The following is a 21,070-nucleotide window of genomic DNA, read 5'->3' as shown; positions in this document are numbered from 1 at the left end:
TCTTGATTATGCAGAATTCAGGCATCAGAAGTTTAGCAAAAATCAATTAATCGTAATAAACTAAATGTGATTTTACCTAATAAAACAATCTCAAACGTAAACAAAAATATTGACTAATTTCTCTACCGCATTATATTTTAAGTGACCTGCTTATTTAAATTTGTCTTTGGTTTACGATTTGGGAATCCTCATGATAATTTGCCAGCTCGAATCGTTAGCACACGCAGTTAAATATTTATCACTATAATGGAATGTTAAAATATTCAGCCTAATAAGCGCGTACTTTTTATCAGGCAACGGTGGCAGTTACGTGTCTGAATGTTCCAATACAAACAGAGAAGCAGGTTTCAAAACCTAAAAGAAGCACCAAACAACAACCATTGACCGATTAAAAAGTAGCGAACATTTTTGTTTAATTTTGTTGACATTTTGCAAAATAAAGGGATCCGTCTCGTATCAGTTAATTTATTGAAAACTTTATTTCTATCAATGCGCAAAGCAAGGATCTTTTGCCCACTTTCGAACAATGCTTGTGTTGAAATGCGCGGCTGACCGTCGCAACATCACACAACATTTCAATTGAAGCGGTATTTGGGTGGTGAATGACTGACTCATCCAACAATTAAAACTGGCTACCACCGAATATAAGTTATGATAGCAACGTGTGGTTGGAGCATTTACAAGCAGGGCTGCGGAGTCGGTTAAGAATAACCCGAGTTCGACTCCGGTCAAATATGCGATTTTGTCGAGTCCCAAGTCCGGCCCGGACTCTACAGCCTGTATTTGACCAATTTACGTAACTAAAATAACGCGGATATTTAGCAATCCACTTATAGGGGTGTCGTATAATTCATTCACTCAAAATACATGGTTGGAAAATATTCCACCATATGCTATTTCGCCTTTCCAATTTCCATTTGGCGGCCGTTTCAGTTTTAAAATTTGGCACTGCGCATGTCGGACTCGGGTAGTTTTGCAAGGTCTTACTCGAGTCCCGAGTCCGACTCCGCAGCCCTGTTTACAAGCAGATGTTTTATTAAATTACAGCTAAATGAACAAACAATTATCGAGTCACGAGCCACAAAGATCTATGCTGTATATAGTCATACGGTTAAATTTATAAACGGCTTGATGTACATTCATCATTTCACGCATAAGATCGAAAAAATGCGAACTCAAAATTGGTGTAAATTTGCAAGCAGACATTTATTCTAAAAAAATGCTTACCTATATTTATCATCGTAAAGCTTCCTACGTCACAAAAGCAACAGGACAAAAAGAAATCAATATTTTCAATTGGAAATGTGATAAAAATAGGCAAATACGTAAATTCCAATTGATGAATTGAATTCGACGCAAAGCGCGGAGCCATATTTAACCCAGGTGACAAGATAAGAACGTGGTTCGTTAATATTTAATGATTTTCTTGCCCAAAACCTTAATTGCGTCATTTAAAACCACGTGACTTGTCGCACACCTGTCAGCCAATCAGCAATTAGTTCAGCAATGACGCCACTCATCTAAATCGGAATTGATTGGGACAAATATTAAAATTGCAAGGCTTTTGACTAATGTTACGTCAGTAGTGAAAATACATTTTATGCGTCATAGAATCCTGACGTTTATAGCGCGGCGTTAAAAGTAAATAATTTGAATCCTTTCTCGCGAAAATGGATTATCGATTTAATTAGTTTCAGCTAATGTTCAATCTTCTAATATAAATGCCAGAAAAATCATTAAAAGTGAAACAACGCAAGATGCCATCGTAAAGGCCTACCGTAGTCCAGTGGTCGGCAAACTTTTTGGTGACGGCCCAAAGTAATCTTTTCAGAGATATTGAAGGCCCACTACGAAAATATAGGCGGATTTAGGATATTTGATTTTAAGGTTAAAGATTACACGGCTCCTTGATGTCCGAAAGACTGCTATATTATGAAGTAAAACATATTGTAAAACAAAAATATACGCGCAAATCGCGAAAAAAGTTTTGTTTACATATAGTTAAAGTTGGCAAATAACGTGGGCCAATTTAAAAATTCTATGTCACACAAAATTTTAAAATAAACTTCAATGAATGTACGGCTATCACGAGGCCCATAACTGCGTGATAATACAAGGCTATTCAAAAGTAACTCGCGGCCCACTAAAAATGGCTCTGCGGCCCACAATTTGCCGACCGCTGCCTTAGTAAAACAACGCTTTTACTTTAAAGTTATTGAAAATTGGATAAAGATGTCGAATACTTTGGAGGATATTTGATACCGATCCGCTACCTGATGTTTTTTTATTGAAATACAAACAGAGGAATGCCCATATTTTTTAAAGTGACAAGGTCATGTTAGCCCAATACAATTAAATGCTATAGTATCGGCCAATTTACGTTAACGCTAGCTTAAACCGGCCCTAATATTCTCGAACGTGCTAACGTTAAAAGACAGCGGTGAAATTGAAATGCTTCAGTAGATCAATTTTTACGACAATTTTAACGCGACAAAACTAGAAATTAAATCTGCGGCGTATTTCCTGATGACAGCCAAGCGGCAAAAACATGCCGAAATCTTACAGAGCAAAAAATTACAACCAATGTCGATGAAAATAGTGAAGCAAACGCGTAAAGTACCTTCGAAGCGAAACGCGCAAACCGTGAGGAAAGCCACCGAAAATGCGCCGGAATTTTCGTAAAAACTCACCTTTCTACGGCGCGCACACTTTGAAATCCCCGCGTCGCGTCAACAACACGCTCGCTTAATTTCTTACGAAAAAACTTAAAATAGACGGAAAATTCGTTGCGCACTGCGGAGCAAAAACCTGCCAGACCGACCCGTAACAAGCCGCTGAAGTTTAAGTGGAATCAGAATTGTTGCTGGAAACATATTTTTGTTTTGCGAACACATCACGCTAAAACTGGTTTATGGGTGCGAAGCCAATAAGAAGGGCAAGATTATGCCGTAGTTAAGTTCATCTTTCAACCTTTTTAAGTTATAATGTTTTTCACACACTTTTCAGGCCATTTGTTTTCAAAAAAGGTATCATTTAAAATGTTTATATGAAAAGTCAAATTGACTGACACATTAAAAAAAAAAATTGGCACCAACTTTATTTTGTTAAATCTTATGCGTGAAGCCCTTATTTCAAGTGTATAATGGCACCGACTATCCACAAAACGTAAATTACATACAGGAATGAGTTCTAGGAGATACCCGAGTATTGTGTCGGGATTTGGATGTGCTGTGAACTGAAAAATCGTAATAAGATTTCCTTTAGCCTCCTAACTCGACATTTCACTGAGCGCTATAAGTGAAAGCTCGCGTCACTAAACTTCTATTCTTCCATGAACACCAGTGTTGCAATAACTTGAGTTCATGACTTGACTTGCGTAGTTAAATAACTGTTTTCAGATTACTTGACATATCCAGGCCACCTGGCTTGAATTGAATAAAGGCTTTTGTAGAAATGACTTGACTTAACATATTTACTATTGAGGCGACACGACTTGACTTAAGTCTTCCGGACACTGATATAAGCACCAATCTGTGGTTAAGCAACTGTTAAATACGCATTTTACTGTGGCCTCTAACACAAGACACATTGTGACATTGATACACACTTTTTATTCCTCGAAATAGGACTGCTAATGACGCTTAAGCGAATTTGTATTCTATTCAAACAAACGTTTAGTACCTTCTGTAAGCTTTCAGATTTGCTTGTTTTACGTGTTATAACACACACCAGATCACTTTGTCTCATATTACTCACAGTTGGTGTTGCGCTGACTGCTATTTAAAACTAGTTTCCTTAGTTGATGCAGTTACACTGACGCAACGTGTTAATTAACAAATACTCACCAACATATTGGTCTGATTAACATTAATGCCGCCTAACGTAAAACCTACCAGCTGTACAGAAGGCGCATTTGAACCCAGCAACTGCATTGAACCTCGAGCAAAGCGTTTCGAACAGAGCCGTTTTAAAATCAATCAGAATCACGCTTCTAGCTTTTCTCGCCTCGCTAAAGCGCTCATTCCAATCATAGCTGGACAATTGTGTGGACAACTATCAGACAAGCCGTTTTCATTCTTTTTTTTTTGCCGGTTTTGCACATTTCTAATGAATATTTTCCAAAAATTCATTTTTTTAACTAATTGTTTTCCGATATTTGAGATATAAAATCTACAAAACTGGTCAAAACAGCCATCTACTTTATGAAAAAAAATGTATTCCCATTCACCTTAAACCACTCAACATTGGTTTTAGATGTAACTACTTTAAGAAAACTGTGCAAAAATACTTTTAAATGTCACCATATAATTAAGCTTTATAACACAAAACTTTTCTTTATATATATTATACGAAAACCAGTTTCACCAAACCTTGCTCACATACATTTGCTTGGAGACCCTTGTGTTGCCGAGAAGCTAATAAGAAAATCGATACCGGGTCGCCCTTATATCTCTATACATATTTCATGCCTGGAATGTCTAGGCTAACAGCTCCAGCCTAAACCACAGCGTTTCCTACACTCACTATATTTGAATCACGCAAACCCAATGCATGGTTGTGACGTCATAGTACTGCGGTTGCTTGCGAATGAGGTTTTTTAATTTCAAAGTTAAGATGTGTTACGTATTGAACTTAGAAAATAAAAAACTGTTATATTTTGATTAATTGAAAACTCATGCTGACAATTTAAAACGTTAACCAGGTTACTGAATGCTAAAACTTCAAAAATATAATTTCCATTTTTTAGGTTCTCTTTACGCAAATAAAACGCATGCACAGCCAAAAAAATATAAGAGCCATAACCTACATTAAAATTTACCTTTTTAATGTTTTTCAGTAATAAGTTTGTTTAATAAATCGTAAGTTGTAATGCAAGAAATATCTACTTTCAGTAAGTTGTTATAATTCCTGACCAGAAAGGATTTCAGAAAAGGGAATACGCAAGAGCATAGTTACCTGTTTTATGCGCTGCTTTTTAAACCAATAAAACACAAAAACGCCCCTCAAATAGTATTTATCGTTTAAACCACCGCTTTAAAAAAAAAAACTGCAGAACATGTCTGCAGATGCAAGAAATAGTTAAGGACTCATTGCAATGTCCCACTTCAAGGAAATGTTTAGTAAAAGGCGAAATATTTACACGGTGTATTCAAATAATCCTGGAATAACTCCAGCCACTTTTTGACGCACTCTAGTTTTACAACTTCACTGAGTTCAATTTTTGCGGGGCGCCGTTGTGGAGAATATTGTCAGTAAAAAATTACAAAGCGCCGAAATCTGCGCAAATAGCTGAAACCATCGCGTCTGACTGAAAAAATCAAATGTAAAGGTTATTTTTTTATGTCGACTCATTGGATCAAAGCTGATATCCAAATTGCAAGGTCAAATAACACTCGGCTTCTCTTACTGCTCTTCTTCAAGCCGTTTGCATTTCTTTTCACTTTTATTGGGGCTTTTTAACACTAAAAAAATCTGTGATATTGTCTCTGAATTCGGTCGGAAAAGAAAGGTTCACCTCGCGTGCGACAATGGGAGAGAAAAAAGCCAATAAAATACAACCCTCGTGTGAAGGTGGCCACATACATTTCTACCACTTGTAATGGAAGCAAACCACAGTAAGAATGCACTTTCCACGTCGAGTGAAAACTGCTCTTGATGCTTGCCCTTAAACCGGTCAACCGAGTAAATTACTCAAGCGTGACGGTTACACCTTTAACTCTTTCCGTGCTAAGGTAACGTTTATTATAATAGGCGCAGATTTGTTTAATCAAATAGTATTAATTCAATGTTTTAAACGCATTCAAACTCTATGAGGGAAAATCAAGACTATTTTAATTTGTCTACATTTAAATAATTAGATTTCCTTCGAACAGAACAATTGGCCTCAATCCGAAAGGTGAAAACAAACTATTCTGGTTGCACATCAAATGTTAAAAGTCATACTAAGTACGAAACTTAGAAAACCGAAAATCAGTGTGTTTGGATCAGTTTGCCAGTTAAGTTAAGTTTTACTCACAAACTGAGTACTTCCTGCTCGACTTTTTGTGAAATATATTTATCGCATAACATCTGAACAAACGGATTTGGGTTTACTAATTTCTTACTTAATTTAATCTCTATCTAGTCCAGTGGTCGGCAAACTTTTTTGTCGCGGCCCAAAGTACTATTTTCAGAGCTACTGAAAGCCCACTACGAAACAGTTGCGGATTGAGGATATTCGATTTGAAGGTTAAATATTCCACGGCGCCTTGGTGCTCAAAACAGTGTTATGTGATAATGTAAAACATACTACAAAAGAAAGGTTATACGCGCGAAGCGCGAAAATTTTTACATTTATAATAAGTTAAAGTTAGTAAAAAATATAGTTCGATAGGCTCTCAGGACCACATTTGTCACGTAGGGCTTTCCAAGCTGAGCCAATTTAAAAATTCTATGTCATACACACTTTTAAAATAAAGTGCAATAAATGTACGACTATCACGCGGCCCACAACTACATGATAACACTAAACTATCCAAAAGTAAATCGCGGCACACTAAAAATGGCTCTGCGGCCCACAATTTGCCGACCACTGATCTAAGTCTATGTTTTCATTTTCTAACATGGATTTTTAAGCGAAATAAAATAAAATTTAAAGACAAATATTAAGCAGGAATTCAGTGAACCAACTTAATCGCAAAAATATTGAACAATGTTTTACAAAACGCAGCGAACTTTAAAATGTAGCTTGGCTCCTGATGGTGAAGCGTTGTACACAGAAGACTAATAACAGGGTATAGCCGTGTTTTCCAACTAGAAATTGTCTATAAATTTGAAATTTGCTTGGTTTTAGTTAAGCTAGCGATATTTTACAAACATTTGCAACACACAACGATACGAGACCTCGGCTGCTCACAAAATATGAGAGTTGTTAATAATGAAAAGCAGAACTGGCAGACGAACATCCATTCCAAGACTCATTAGCCATCAGGGACTTATTCTTATTAAGGCGCCCTCATTAAAACCTGCTTCTCACCGCTTCTACAAGCAATAACCTCCCAAATATCGATACCAAGCCCACAGAGCAACCTGTCACTACCAGCCCTTCCTCACGCACACACGTCGCACTAAATATCGATCCTGGGTCGCGTTTTTGTGGCATGGAAAGCCCTGGGGTTGAAAACACATCCACGTTGTCCTATTGTCGACCTTTCTATATTTTGTGACACTGTGTGTCTTTGTCACTTCTTCTTGACTAACCGGTTGATTTCTCTGGGTGAATTTTAAGGTTTTTAAGATTTAAGTGAGTGCAATTTTGTTTGTTGTATTTTTTTTTATCTTTGAATGTAGTTTTGCATATCGGGGATTTTTTGGATACTGGATAAGCAGATAGAACATGTGTTCAACAAAAACTCACAAAAGCCACAATCACGGCAAAAACCCTTACATGAAAAACATTTCCTGAAACTGATATTTTTTGCGACTTCTTTTTGACGGGCGTTAAATATTTATCGGCGCCATTAACCATTGCAAAGTTGTGAATTATTTTATTCCAATAGTCAGGGGCGGGCCCTGTTCTGTTTGAGACATGAAACATTTTTAGTTAAACGCCAAAAATTTACGTTTGAAAAAAACTTCATTTCATTCCTACTGAAAAAAAAGTTTTATTTTTTTGAAGTAATACAAAAAGATTTTAATTGGGTTTTTACGCAATCACAAACGCCAAAGGGGTCAATGGAACCTAACTAAGGAACCCCTGATGTAAAGCATTTTGCAATAAATAACTGCTATTGTATGAACTATGAGATTGGGATTGGCTTAGCAAATTCCTTTACATGCATTAAATTCGCTGTATGACCTTTGACCTATAAAATATCAATGTCTCGAGCAATATCCAAGTGACTGAAGGTACAGCTTATGTCCAAGCAACTCAAAGTACAAAAACTTCGTAGTGGAAAGTTCACATTTTATTATTTGGTTAATCGTTCTTCTTGTAGTGGAACTTCCCGACAACTGTCTCTCCACCTTCACTTACTGCGATAGTCTGCAAAAAAATAGATTCGAATCAACAAACAAATACAGCAAATTATTTTGAATAAAGACATATTTTACAGTATTAGTCCATCTGAAAATTTAATTGCATAATCATGTAATGGGCGCTTATGAAACGAAACCATGTTTCATTTGACATGTTGCGCAAAATCAAAGGAAACGTCACACTTACGTCGAGTAATACGTCACCGGTGGTGATTTCCCTTGTGAGCACGTAATGGTGACCTTTGTAGTCGTACTCGATCGAATATTTGTTGTCAGCGATCTTAACGGGAATCGCCTGAAGATACAACTACGTACTTTAAAAGCGCGACCTTGCATTGAATAAGATGTTGGTCGGTGATTCCCAAACTGTGCGCATTGGGAGATTATTAGGTGTGTCGTGAAACTTTTTGTAATTTCAGAAAATAGAGTATATTTGTATTACCAATAGGCATACACGCAAGAATTTTGACTTAAATACGCTCTATTCATTACAAATACATTTAGATACATTTTGCCGTGTGTTAAGGGCGATTGTAGAATTACTCTATTTCTGTTAAAAGTGTGCCCGAAATATTTAAGATATTTTTAGTTGGCCGCGAGTCAAAAAAGTTAGGGCACCACCGCTGTAGATGATCAAGCAGAACTAAAAAACCGCAGTCACAAGACTGTGACGTAATATTGGCAGTAGTTACGTCAGAATGTTCGTTAAACCAGGTGTCTGAAAACTTTTCCCTTTATTTACACAAACGCTTTTATGAACGAAAAGTCAACTAAGGCGATCACGTGGATTCATTAACAAAAGCTTTCCAACAGGACAAAGCGGGCAACAATGTGCATGACAAGAACAGCCTGATGACATAATGTGCAATAAACTCTTTCTTCAACACAGGTGAGATGTCTGACTTGCCACCTGGGGCGCCACGGAGCAATCTTCGGGGTTTATTTTAAACAATTATCATTTATTTAAACTTAATTTAGAAATTTTCGCTATAAAACCTCCATCAAAGCATTCCATGACACTTTTTAAAACATAACCAAGTAAACACAAAATGTTGCACCACTCATGACTCGGGTGCCGAAATAAAGATGCGTTTGTTGTAATTATGCTGCTCGTAAAGAACTATTAAAAAAAAGATAATAAAAAGTATATCAAGGGCGGGGCATAAAAGTTCAAAATCCTGCATATATTCAATATGCAATCCCAAATTGAATTATAAACTTATCATCAACTAGGGGTTCTTAAACTGGGGTCCATGGACTGATTTTAGGGGGTCCGTGAAGGCCTAAAGTTTAGAATATATTCAAAAAGTAATCAAATTTTCGAAGAAAATGGTTTGGTTGAAATTAAAACGTTTTCGAACTAAATTTATTTAGACTCCATTCCAATTTCACTGTTTTTGACCGGTAACAGCAGATTTTGGAAGTTCATTGTGACGTAAAGTTATGACACCATCTCTAAAAATCTCTTGCCGACACTGGTTGATGCGAAGCAAAACTTTTTTTTAGGGGTCTGCTGTATAAAAAGAACCCCTGTCATAAACAAATAACGACATCTTAAAATTACCCGAGAAGTCGTATCAGCTTAGGTTATTCCCCACCTCTACAATATTCTCGTCCCATTGCGTCACTTCCGTTTTCTTCCCGATATGGATGACTGACTTTGAGCTTTTACCAGCCATGACGAAATCCTCCACCATTTCGTCACTTCCGTTCATCTCGATGACCAAGGCCGAATGAAGGTTAATGACCGCCGATATTTCTTCCTCAGGCATTCCTATTGGTTAAAAGGAAGTTTACGTCATTGTATTGAGTTTGTGAGCTAATCGGGGATTTTCAAGTTATTACGTCGGATAAATGTTTTTCTACTTAACTTCAAAGATTTAAAATAGAAAGTGTTTAATACCGCACGAATTGTACAGCTCTACAGACCTAAATAAATACTGCCTTTATTTCGGCATAAAATCTCTCAACGCCGCAACCAAATTTCTACAGAAAAAATGCGACTTTCAACAAAAGTAAATACGTTGGCTGCTTGTGGCCATTACTTGCTTTATCATGCTTGCACAATATTTAACATTTTATTTCAATTGTAATAATAACATTTATTATCACGAATAACATTATTACTACACTAAAATAAATATAGCTTATGTGGTAGGATCACAGATAACCATGTCTAATATTTATAGATTAAGTTGGTAGCGGATCGGCACTGATATTATGGACATCGCTAAACTTAACTATGTTAATTGATCAGTTGTAAGCGCTGATATTTATTCAAACAATTTTACCTATTTTTCTCATCATTTTGTCGGCATCTTCCAGTTTAAAAGGCTTCCAAGTTCCACTCAAATCCATTTTGCTCTCGACTGTAGAATTAAGTTAATACTTAGTTCCTGAAACGAAGAACCAAACAAGCCTTTGATGTTTTATTAGTGGTGAGATTAACTTTATATAATGTAAATTGTCAACCGAATTATTTATTTGCCTTATAGTATTTGCTTAGTATAAGTGATCCCACAACAGAATCTTGTCCTCCAACAAAACACATAATGCCGACGACAAAAGTTCTAAAAGTTTATAATAGCTTGAGAAGCGCACCGCTTCGAACAACAATCCGTCAGCAAGGTCTGAACATTGTTTACAATTTATTTGTATAGATAAACTGACTATACCATTCATTTATATGGCGAAATGCCTATTTATATTAATGTTTTAGACCTAGCTGACTGATTGTTGTTGAAAGTTGTGCGCTTCACAATCTATTGCCTCATTATATATTGATGTCTTTGCTTTCCGACCCAACCTTACAATTGAACGATAAAGCCGTCAAACCATTTGTCCTAATATTTTTGAAACGTAGTGCTCGAAAACTATTGAGAATTAACATTTACAAGTTAAAGTTTAACTTCCAATGCACATGACTCGCTTTGGACTTTGTTTTATCGGGTTAGGGGTGGCGATTAAAGTTGGGGTAAAATCAGGGTTCAAGCACTGAATATCAAACGTAGTGGAATAGCGTTTCACGGTAGAAAAACTAAACGTTACATCCAAACGATTAAAGCGATACTATGGAGGAAGCGATTATAAGTTAAAAAATCACGTTGTTTTCAAATAGTTGGTTAATTGGTTGATCTAACAAGAGCCTTTAATTCGCCACGTTTTGTATTTATAAGACCTCAAATTTATTAATGTTGAAACTAGAAAAAGATACAATAAAATACCATTTAAAGGCAATAAAAGTGTCCACAAAAATTGACATTTTCACTGAAAACAGCGTGGCTTTCGGTGGTACTACGTCGGTTCCTTTATTGACTGAATTAGGGGTGAAAATAAAACCAACAGGGGCTGTATACTCTGGCTCCCTTGAAAATGAAAGTAAGCTTATCAGGAAAAAGCATGTCTCATGACTCAAAGAATAAACAACGGTGTTATATAAGTGTCAAACTGTAACAACTTAAGGCATTTATCAATTGATATAAGAATGATTTATTTTTGCTTTTAAAATCTTAAATAATTGCTAATCCCAGTGTTTTCCCAAACATCGAACGCTTGTAATGGTGGTGTTTGTGTCATTCTGTAATAACGCCTTTGCGTGTTTCTACTGGAAGTGTTTTCCCCGGACATCGGATTTATGTTGAAAGTTGCCTGTTTTGACAATTGATCTTTTTTGTTCCTATGTGGATTGCTATGTTGAATGAATAATAATGAGACTTTTGTAATTTTACGGTTTTGCGTGTAAATGCAAAAGAATCGTTTAATCTAGCTTTGGGTTTCTACCTGGTATATTGTGCGTTGTGAATACGAGTAAGTTTTGTGTAAAAAAAAACGACACCAAAGGCTATTCTAATGCTAATGGTTGCCCAGTCATGGTTTACGGTTTTTAACACTTCTTAAAGGACAATCCGCTAACATAACAAAGCTGCTCAGTGCTCTTAATTGCTATTCTTCATCAAATATTATCTTCGACGCGACAATGAAAAGCGCTGCCTGATTTGTTTTTCCGCTGGTGATAAATCAGCCCTAATGTTGCAAAGTGTCACGATCTCACATTTTAGTATTGGTTTTTGGTTCCAAGTTTTACTGATGTAGGAACTTGTGGAAGGATTTCATGAGCTTGGTTTGACCGCAGATCACAAGACGAAGTCGCGACGCGGTTTCTCTGTCAACAAACGGCTATTGTTTGGTAATAATTGCCAGGCGTTAAGCGCGGAAAGCGTTTTGTAAACAAGCGAAAAACAATTGAACTGTGCAAGTTCGATGTGTGAGGCAAAAAGCGAAAAATACTTTGCCAATTTGTGTCATTTTGTTTAAATTTTTAATGATCTTCCGAATTTTAAAAAAACTTTCGAATTTATAAATGTAGAGTTATAGTACTAATGGGAGAGCTTGTTTTCAATGTTCCTCTACCTTGGGCCCAAACCACAGTTTCCAGCACACTTTATACTCATTATTTTAATATTTTTAATGCATTTCGTTGTACGATTGATGAGTTAGAAACATTTTCCAAAGATGATCGTAAAACGCGTTGCCCACAGCAACAATAAAGCGCATCGGCTCCAAAGCGATGCTTCCGGACATTTCAACAAATCCGACTAAAATCTGGTTTTACGAATTAAATGGAACAAGAAACTCACCACAGGCCTACCTGCAATTAGTGATGAAATGTTGCTTAATTACTATTGAAATGCATTAGCAGCGACAGCTATACTTGGCTTGGGGATTTTATTTGGAAAACAATGGTATTCTCGCATGGTGTTTTTAATTCACTCTAGCTAAACAGGTTTATTTTCGAGGGACGCGGTAAATCATAATTTGTGCGAAATGTAAAGAAATACTACTTTGTTTTCCCTTAACAATTTAGCATGCTGCTAAAATCCAAATAATTTTAGTGCAGCGCCCGCCAGCCTGTCTTCGAAAATTGTTATATTTTTGTATTGTGAAATAGTCAACAAAAGGGTAACACCGTGGACGTCACAACGACGCCACCTGCTAAAAAACGGAAGAGCAGATTGTTGATATTATACCTGGAAGAAATAGTTTATACAAATATTTAAACGTTCTAATTCCAGTGCTGGTCTTACATAACCCTGCTCTTCAAGTGTGGTAAATGTTAATGCTGCAGTATGACATAATTACGTTAAGCAAATAATTTTCGTTTATGTTTTATGTCACGTTGTATTTGTAACTCGTGATCCTTTATGTTTTGTGCAGTTACGTAATTGTGAAGTGAAAATCAAATAAAACCGTTGGAAAATCTTTTGTGTGTCACTCCTCATGCTTTATATGGCCCTCTAGCGAAGGGAGGGGTTCAAGGCTTTTGTTGAGTTCAAATTAATTGTTTAATCGACCTTCATTTAACACCTTATAAAATTTCCACAAACCTTGTACGCTAAACCAATATTGCGTCACAATAACCTCCTACGAAGGAACAATCGATAGTTATCGCGGTGTTTGTGACGCAAACAATAGGATCCGCGTGGTGCTTGGTCGTGAGTGTGTGAAGGTGCGAGGATTATTTCAAGTGTTGTTAATTATTCGTAGATTGATTAAAGGTTTAAGTGTTTATTGCCGGGGGTGCAAGCGTCATTTACCCGGGGGTGCTTTTATTGCGTCATACTTTGTGAATCAGTTGCTGCGACGTAATCGAATTGATTTTTTTCGTTTTTTTTTGTTGCAAAAATCGTCTAAAGTGTTATTTGATCATTTTTCTTTATTCGGTAACAATCACAGTTTCTAGGTAACAATGTGCATCGCAACTCAAGCGGAACGTAAAACAAATTAATGCGATTTCACACAGCGTGACGTCATCCTGATGATGTCATCAACATTTGGTGTAAATAAACTTCCCGACAGAGGCGCCTCCGTCAAGGTCAATCGTCTGCGGAAACAATGGAAAAAAATAAGGAAGTGGCAAACGTTTTAACTTAATGACGTCATAAGTATATGACGTCGTGACAAAGTTGCAAAACTAATAAAGTATTATTCAATAACGCCGGGAAAAATGAGTGTGTGTATAGTTCAGAATTAAATGTAGCTTAAACCATGCTTTTATTAACAATAAAACTAATGAAAGAAAAACGTCATAAAATATTTTCTTTTATAGAAATATTATAGCAATGTCATTCATTTTCTGGTTTGCTATTTGCTATTTGCCAAATTTTGTCTATTTTCATAGGCTGTGTGTATTGAACTCATGTAAATGTATTCCACGTTAAAAAGTTACATTGTTTTCGACGACAATCCTGGTTAGGCCGACAGATTTCGCTAATTGCAATTTCGAAGGCACTCGGCATATTATTGTGAGTGCTAGATTACAGTATATACCCGTGTGGATTACACGGCTCAGTAAAAAAATTATTTTTGTTTATTTTTAGTAAAAGTGAGCTGCTAGTTAAAATCTAGGAAAAAAGCAATTCCTCCACTGGTGTTTTTTGTATCATTATTGAAGATAGAAATCCTACTCACATCTACCAGCTGGGTGTCGCTAGTGAGCTCCCGCGTGCATAAATACTTGTGACCTTTGAACTCGAACTGGGTCACGACCCTCTTGGGTCCATCTGCCTTTGCCACGCACTAAATCGATAAAGAATGTTCGTTTGCATTTAAGCATTCGAAGGAAAAACGGTTGACATTTCTTGGTGATTAACGAATAAAGAGGATTAAGTTTGTTTCAGAAATCCAATAAACTTAAAATTATTACTCCTGTACGTTTCCTAAAAAAACGTTTTACAAACAAAAAGAATAGCGATCCTAAAATTTAAGACGTCTTTACACTTAATATCGTCATGTGGATTAAAAATAATAAAATCTAAACTTGTGAACGTAGCAAGGCAAATATGGAGAGTTGGAAAGATCCTTTGATAATTAACTTTGTAAAAATGTATTTCAATGAAGAAAACGTTTCTTTTGATTGGAAACCATGGCTTTTTAGTTCCGATCGGCACCGATGCCACCCTAGTGTCGGACGTGCACAGATACTACTACTCAGGGTTTTTTAAGGTTTGGTTTGGGTGACCGCTAAGTAATTTAAGGAGACCGCAAGTGTTTCATTTAAACACCAAAAAGTTGCAAGTCCAAAATTTGGGAAACCGCTGGAGAAATTTGCACTGCTACTACTTATATCGGGCATCGGCAAATTGGTTAACAGCTGCCCACGCAGACCAACATGCATTATTTCTAACATGTGAAGTTTGTCTTATGCTCTTAGCTCTATTCTATTATAAATGATTTAAAACGTTGCATTACTAATTTCACAGTATTCAGTTAGTTAACAGCTCACTGACGTAATATATGACGTAATATCTACAGTTACGTCATGACCAGCAAAGCATATTTGATCGCAACAAAGAAAAATACGCGCAAGGTTGACGTAATAACACTTACCTTCACCATCTCCCCAGTCCACTGACGTAACTCGCCTTCTTTCCCTAACGTCATGATTGTACGGTTTTCTTTGTCCCCGGTTTTGAAAACTTCGTCGAAATCGTCGCCATCTTGTTTTATGGTCATCGACACTTCGACTGATTTTAACGCGTCTATTACTTCGTCCGGCATTCCTGTAAAAGTGTAAAAGTTGGAAAATCACAGTCTATTGTGAATATTGGTCTTCATATAAAGTAATTGCCAGCTCTCTCAGCCGGACTTGCTTTTTGTCTTGACTCTTTCATAGCTATTTTTGCTAAAAATTCTATAACTTTACGAAAGTTTTTTGTAAAATAGACAGGGGATTGTTTTTCTGGAAGTTTGCATTTGTAATTTAGTTTTAAGCTTGGCAACTGTCGGTTAATAAAACGTAATTTACTGAAAAAACAAAGCCATGATCAACATTAAGTTAAATGGCTGCGAAAATCCGTGTGCTGTTCTTAACAGTTTCAAATGTTTAGAGCTAAGGAAAAATCTAATTTAAACAAACAGACCAAAAAAATAATAAAATCTTTTTTTGAAAGTGCTTTTAAATTAACCGATGTTTATAAAAAAATATTTAAACCCGCAACTTTTATAGCGAAGTATGTAATGACCCTTACTCCTTAAACACAGATGCACGTGGTAATGAGGTGCACTTTATAAAGACATATTGTATTGAATTCTCGACAAGCTTTCGCACAACCTTGCTTACTCAGGTCAAAGTAGAAATGAAAGCAATTAAAATGCACGAAGTTTTCAAGGACAGATACACAGACCATCCTTACCTGCGGCTTTCATCAAAGCCAAACCGTTGTCTGATCCTGTTCTTTTCCAACATCCATTGAAAGCCATTTTGACAAAAACACAAGTCAGTGATTAAAAAGAAGATGTTAATTAGATTCAACTCTGAAATCAAATCATTTGAAATAAATTTTCGAAAAATCAAACGTGTTTTTTGGTTCTAATAACATTTTTCGACTTAGCATTGCATATAGTCGTCTTTCACTAACGTAACTATTATGGCTTATGAAGAATAATTACAATTGATCTAACATCAGTATAAGAACCGATGAAAAGCAATAAATATTTTACCATATAGGAATCAACGAAAGAAATTTAAAGAAAACAGATTATTTGGAGGCCTTTAGTTTGCGTAAACTACTAACATACGTTGCAAAGCTATAGCCACCAAAATTACAAAGTACTGATATAAGCACAACCTAAAAACTTAAAAAAGAATTTACTGACAAGATTAAACGCCGAACGGTTTAATTAAACGCCCGTCTGTGCGCGGTTCTTAACCGTCTTACTACAACCTCGCTCCCAGCTGAAGTTGAACCAACACTACAGCGGCCACACCTCGCGACAATCGATTGCTTTTCTCTCGCGCTTTAATCGCAAACGTTGCAAGTTTAACATTAATTTGCGACGTTCGATCACCTTCTTATCGTGATGTTACAGGGGTTTGTGAGCGGGTCTGGGGGGAATAAACACCCCAGTTAGCCGATCAGATTCGGTTGCTTCATTATTTTATAATTTTTATTACTTGAAGCTGGACTCAAAACTTTTTAAACTGCGACTCCATTTAATTTATTTATATTTTCTCTTTCAGGTTTGGCAGGGATAATTCTATACAGGTTAGTTAACACTAGACGCATTTTGCGTCAACAGTAGCCTTGGCATTTAAGGCGTAAAAAACGCTTCTCTTTGCATAAAGTTAAAATATCTTAACTTTAAAGCTTTCGGCTAGGAACAAATTTTATAAAATTTCCACAAAATTTGGAAATTAACGCGTTATGTGTGAACCGGACGACGCTAGCGTTTGCACGCGCCTAGTGTGAACCAACTAAAATATGTTTATTCCATCCAAATCACTTTTCTAAATTTATATTTGATTATTAATTAAAAATCCTCTAAAGGACCTTGGGCGACGATTTGCCTAAATTACTATAATTATTGTGAAACAACAAGGTAAAACTATTTACATGTTTATAAGCCACTTGCTGTTTTATTCTGCTTTACAAACGTCCCCTCAACTAAACACCTGAGACCCGGGTAAAGGTTGAGTGTTTCGTGCAATTCACTGCAATCTTTCGCACTTTGTTCCACGCTTTATTTGCGCAGCACTCGACAGCGATTCGCGTGCCCTATTGTGACGTATCACGATTCTAATTGTTCGGATTAACAATTACTGTCTGGGCTTTTGCTAGCTTCAGAATTAACCTTGTGTTTTTGCTCATTTGTTGTTGTGGTTTCTACCTCGCTTTTCGGTGCGTATTTAGGTAAAATAAAAAAAACATGTAATGTTTAAGCCACATTTAAGAAAATGCCTAGCTGTGAATTTTGCAATTTCTCTCATTCTTTCTTGGAAACAAATATGGATTTGATAACTCAACGCCCATGAAGAATAATACTTTGTGCATTTGTTACTTCATATTCACTACTTTCGTATTCCTTCTACTCCGTCGAACTGAAACCTCCGACAGTTTTGCCCCAAACCAAACCAGTGTATCAGGGTTGATAGCTTGATTAGTTGAGTCGCCGGTAAATTATCAGCAAATATATATGCGAGAATATTGAACATTAAATCGCGCGAAACGGGAAATAAAATATTTGCTCGTTTCATCATCTAGCTTTAAGTATTTCATGAAATGTTTTTCTGGTTGAATGATTCTTGTAGTTGTAGAAATGACTGATTAGTCTTTCTGTCAAACCACAAAGGTTAAAAACGACCTAAAGCAACTTTATCGAAAATACAGAATACTGCAGTTACATCAGAAATGACGTCATCAGTTAGGTCTTTTGCCTTTTGTCAGAGATTTTCGTGGGGTGGGAAATCGTAATGGGTCTTCAACTATTTATTGCATCTGCAGACTAATTCTGCAGTTTTATAAAATATTTGAACTCAATTAAAACGAATAATTTCGATTAATTGATAAGAAATCATGTAAAATAGATTATTAGCAGAACTGATAATGTCGATTTTGGCTTAAGTATCTCTGTTTTTGAATAGGTTGTTTAACTGTTTTTAACTTTTTATGTTTTTCTTTCGATCTTACGATTTTGACTGACAGTGTTAGAACAGGTTTATATCCGAATTTAAAGAATAAGAAAAATATAGTTGCTTTTTTTCATTTCGCTGTCTTATGATGTATTTGATTTATTTTTCTTTCATGGGCGAAAATTAAGCACGCGAAAATAGCTCTATTAGTGTGTTACCAAAACTTTGGTTGAATAAAAATATACCAGAAGGACTTATATTTAAAAGTATGGCGTTATTCATTCTGCTCAACTAAACTTCTGTCTATTCTACAAATAACGTTACGATACAATCGGCAAAGTCGCTTGATACTAGGTGCGAATTTTATCCATTATTTAACACTAAGCTACCAACTGGAGGTGACCGAACGATCAAATTGACTTAATCACCTGAAAAAATTGCTGTTGGACATTTAACTTTATTTATTTTGCTTTTTGGGCATTTTTGTGGCGTATTATGACACCATTGTTCAATAATTTGCCTTCCAACAAATATACTACCCTTTTGCGCCACCACGCGAGAGATAATCCACCATATCTTGGCCACAAGGTGGCAACAGCTTGGTGTAAATTTTTGAACATTTTTTTATTTTTCAAATCCGTCATTTTTTATCGTTACTACTTTATTTATTCATTCTGCATTTTTAAACTATAACATTATACAAAGACGAGGTAAAAAGTCAATGTAAACATAGTTTTTTTTCAAGATTAGGTTTTTATTTAAAGACATTTGTTTACGAAATCGAAATTAAATATAGACCTTGTGCATTGCTGACTAAAATTAAAAATAATAATTATGTTTTAAACAACACTTTTTATTATTTATCAGAGGAAATACCTAATTACGCTGGAATCGGGAAGTTTCCATATTGCGATATTTATTGGTATATTCCGGTTACCGACATAAGTGCTGGTTTCGTAACGGAACAGTATTAATTAAAACGTTAAAATGTTTTTTTTTATAATTGTTTTGCCGCCTTTATGAAGCTTTAACAATCTGATATATACTTTAATATACCTTCATTAATCTGACTTAAGATAATTAAACAACTTAAAGATTTATAATATGACATTAACCCTGGGCCTTACTAATAATTTAACTGTTGCAGGGAAGTACATCATGTCCTTGTTTATCAATGTTTTAAATAAATATAAACGAATACAGTAACATGCTATTAACAATATACACTCCATCAGTATCTACCAACCTAATGATAAATAAGTATAACATCGGCGTATAAAGATTTGATGGTTAGCGTTACTTAGTTGGCATTAAAAATTTAAATATTTCACCTAACTTTTAGTTATTAAATTACGACTATTCCTTTTAAAAAACGCTGGTAGGTTATATCGGAAGGAAACAGATTGGCTTATACAATAACACATCCAAACTTCTGTCCTTTAATAATGAACAACAACAGTGAAAAACTACTTTAAACAATCATATGGTCATAACCCTTAGGAGAGTCATTTCCTTGTCTTGTAAGATGTCTCTCCCTGCTGAAACACTTTCCACATTCTTCATATTTGTAAGGTTTTTTTCCAGTGTGAGTCTTTGTGTTTTTTTAAACTTCTTGGTTGAGAAAAACATTTTTCACAAATTTCACATTTGTAAGGTTTTTCTCCAGTGTGAATTCTTTGATGAGATTTAAGATGTCCTGCCTGGCTAAAGCATTTTTCGCAAACTTGACATGTATAAGGTTTTTCTCCAGTGTGAATTCGTTCGTGTCTTTTAAGTTCTCCTGATGCAAGAAAAGATTTTTCACAATCTTTACATTTGTAGACTATTTTTCCTGAGTGAATTATTTTATGACTGTTTAGAATTGCTAAAGTTGGAAAACAATTTCCACAAAATTTACATTTGTGAGGTTTTTCTCTTATGTGAATTTTACTATGTCTGTTGAGAATTCCTGAAGCTGTAAAACATTTGCCACATTCTTTGCACTCGAATGGTTTTTCTCCAGTGTGAATTCGTTCGTGCGTCTTCAAATTGTGAGCTTGGCCGAAACATTTATCGCAATAGGCACATTTAAAAGGTTTTTCACCAGTGTGAATTCTCATGTGAGTGTTTAGATCACGTTTTAATCCAAAAAGTTTCTCGCAAACTTTGCATTTGTGTTTCTTAAAGTGAACCGTAGACAAATGTTTGTTGAGCAGATGACGCTTTTTGAACAACTTTTCACAAACGTGACATAGGAAGTCTATGTTCTTCTTGTGGTATTTTTTTCTTTTTACAGTTGTTAGATCCTTTCTCTTGTCTTTTCGCTGTTTGTCGCCTTGATTAGAGTCTTCCATTCCTTCACGATCGGACTTTTCACTTACAGGTTGATTTTCTTGTGATGACCAATCTGTTACCGTGGCAACGGAATCATCAGAAAAGCCATCATCGCTCTGTTTACACAGCTCTGTTGCTTCACAATTGACTTGGTAGTTTGCCATGATTTTACTTCTGAAAAACAAAAATTAACTAAACTACGTTTCAACTTGTGCTATCAAATGCAACCAAAAATGGTCGCTGGACGAATCTCCACGCTTTCAATTGATGAGAGTTTCACATCAAACTAGTTTTAAACCGACTGGTACAATATAAAAATAACACCTTGTGCCC

General features: G+C 35.8%; 3 protein-coding genes and 1 non-coding gene across 4 annotated transcripts; all 4 read right to left on the bottom strand.

The window, feature by feature from the left end:
• Positions 1 to 5,046: 5,046 nt before the first annotated feature.
• On the bottom strand, positions 5,047 to 5,168 carry LOC146166412 (U5 spliceosomal RNA). Its single transcript, XR_014501360.1, has one exon. It is a non-coding gene; the product is annotated as a U5 spliceosomal RNA (small nuclear RNA).
• Positions 5,169 to 7,957: 2,789 nt separating this feature from the next.
• On the bottom strand, positions 7,958 to 10,374 carry LOC146166411 (fatty acid-binding protein, liver-like). Its single transcript, XM_083392493.1, has 4 exons — positions 10,308 to 10,374; positions 9,615 to 9,790; positions 8,204 to 8,311; positions 7,958 to 8,023 (listed from the first exon to the last, which is right to left on the bottom strand). Exons 1-4 carry the CDS (start codon positions 10,372 to 10,374, stop codon positions 7,958 to 7,960), a joined length of 417 nt encoding a protein of 138 aa, XP_083248619.1.
• Positions 10,375 to 13,840: 3,466 nt separating this feature from the next.
• LOC146166410 (fatty acid-binding protein, liver-type-like) lies at positions 13,841 to 16,328 on the bottom strand. The gene is made up of 4 exons (XM_083392483.1): positions 16,209 to 16,328; positions 15,403 to 15,575; positions 14,485 to 14,592; positions 13,841 to 13,897 (listed from the first exon to the last, which is right to left on the bottom strand). Exons 1-4 carry the CDS (start codon positions 16,273 to 16,275, stop codon positions 13,841 to 13,843), a joined length of 405 nt encoding a protein of 134 aa, XP_083248609.1. The 5' UTR covers positions 16,276 to 16,328.
• A 3,181-nt stretch (positions 16,329 to 19,509) lies between these two features.
• LOC146166409 (uncharacterized) lies at positions 19,510 to 20,743 on the bottom strand. Its single transcript, XM_083390345.1, has one exon. It carries the CDS (start codon positions 20,521 to 20,523, stop codon positions 19,984 to 19,986), a length of 540 nt encoding a protein of 179 aa, XP_083246471.1. The 5' UTR covers positions 20,524 to 20,743; the 3' UTR covers positions 19,510 to 19,983.
• Between the last annotated feature and the right edge of the window lie 327 nt (positions 20,744 to 21,070).

Source organism: Ascidiella aspersa, chromosome 1, assembly GCF_963924565.1.
Source record: "Ascidiella aspersa chromosome 1, kaAscAspe10.2, whole genome shotgun sequence".
Taxonomy (NCBI): Eukaryota; Metazoa; Chordata; class Ascidiacea; order Phlebobranchia; family Ascidiidae; genus Ascidiella; species Ascidiella aspersa.
The sequence above is the reverse complement of the archived record's forward strand: the minus strand, read 5'-3'. Positions and strand labels throughout refer to the sequence as shown.

Coding starts and splice junctions, on each gene's coding strand:
- LOC146166411 (XM_083392493.1), bottom strand. CDS start 10,374: ATGGATTTGAGTGGAACTTGGAAGCCTTTTAAACTGGAAGATGCCGAC. Junction 8,312..9,614: donor GGGACGAGAATATTGTAGAG/GTGGGGAATAAC, acceptor TTGTATCTTCAG/GCGATTCCCGTTAAGATCGC. Junction 8,024..8,203: donor CCGGTGACGTATTACTCGAC/GTAAGTGTGACG, acceptor ATTTTTTTGCAG/ACTATCGCAGTAAGTGAAGG.
- LOC146166410 (XM_083392483.1), bottom strand. CDS start 16,275: ATGGCTTTCAATGGATGTTGGAAAAGAACAGGATCAGACAACGGTTTG. Junction 15,576..16,208: donor GGCTTTGATGAAAGCCGCAG/GTAAGGATGGTC, acceptor ACACTTTTACAG/GAATGCCGGACGAAGTAATA. Junction 13,898..14,484: donor GCGACACCCAGCTGGTAGAT/GTGAGTAGGATT, acceptor TTGTTTCCGCAG/ACGATTGACCTTGACGGAGG.
- LOC146166409 (XM_083390345.1), bottom strand. CDS start 20,523: ATGAGAATTCACACTGGTGAAAAACCTTTTAAATGTGCCTATTGCGAT.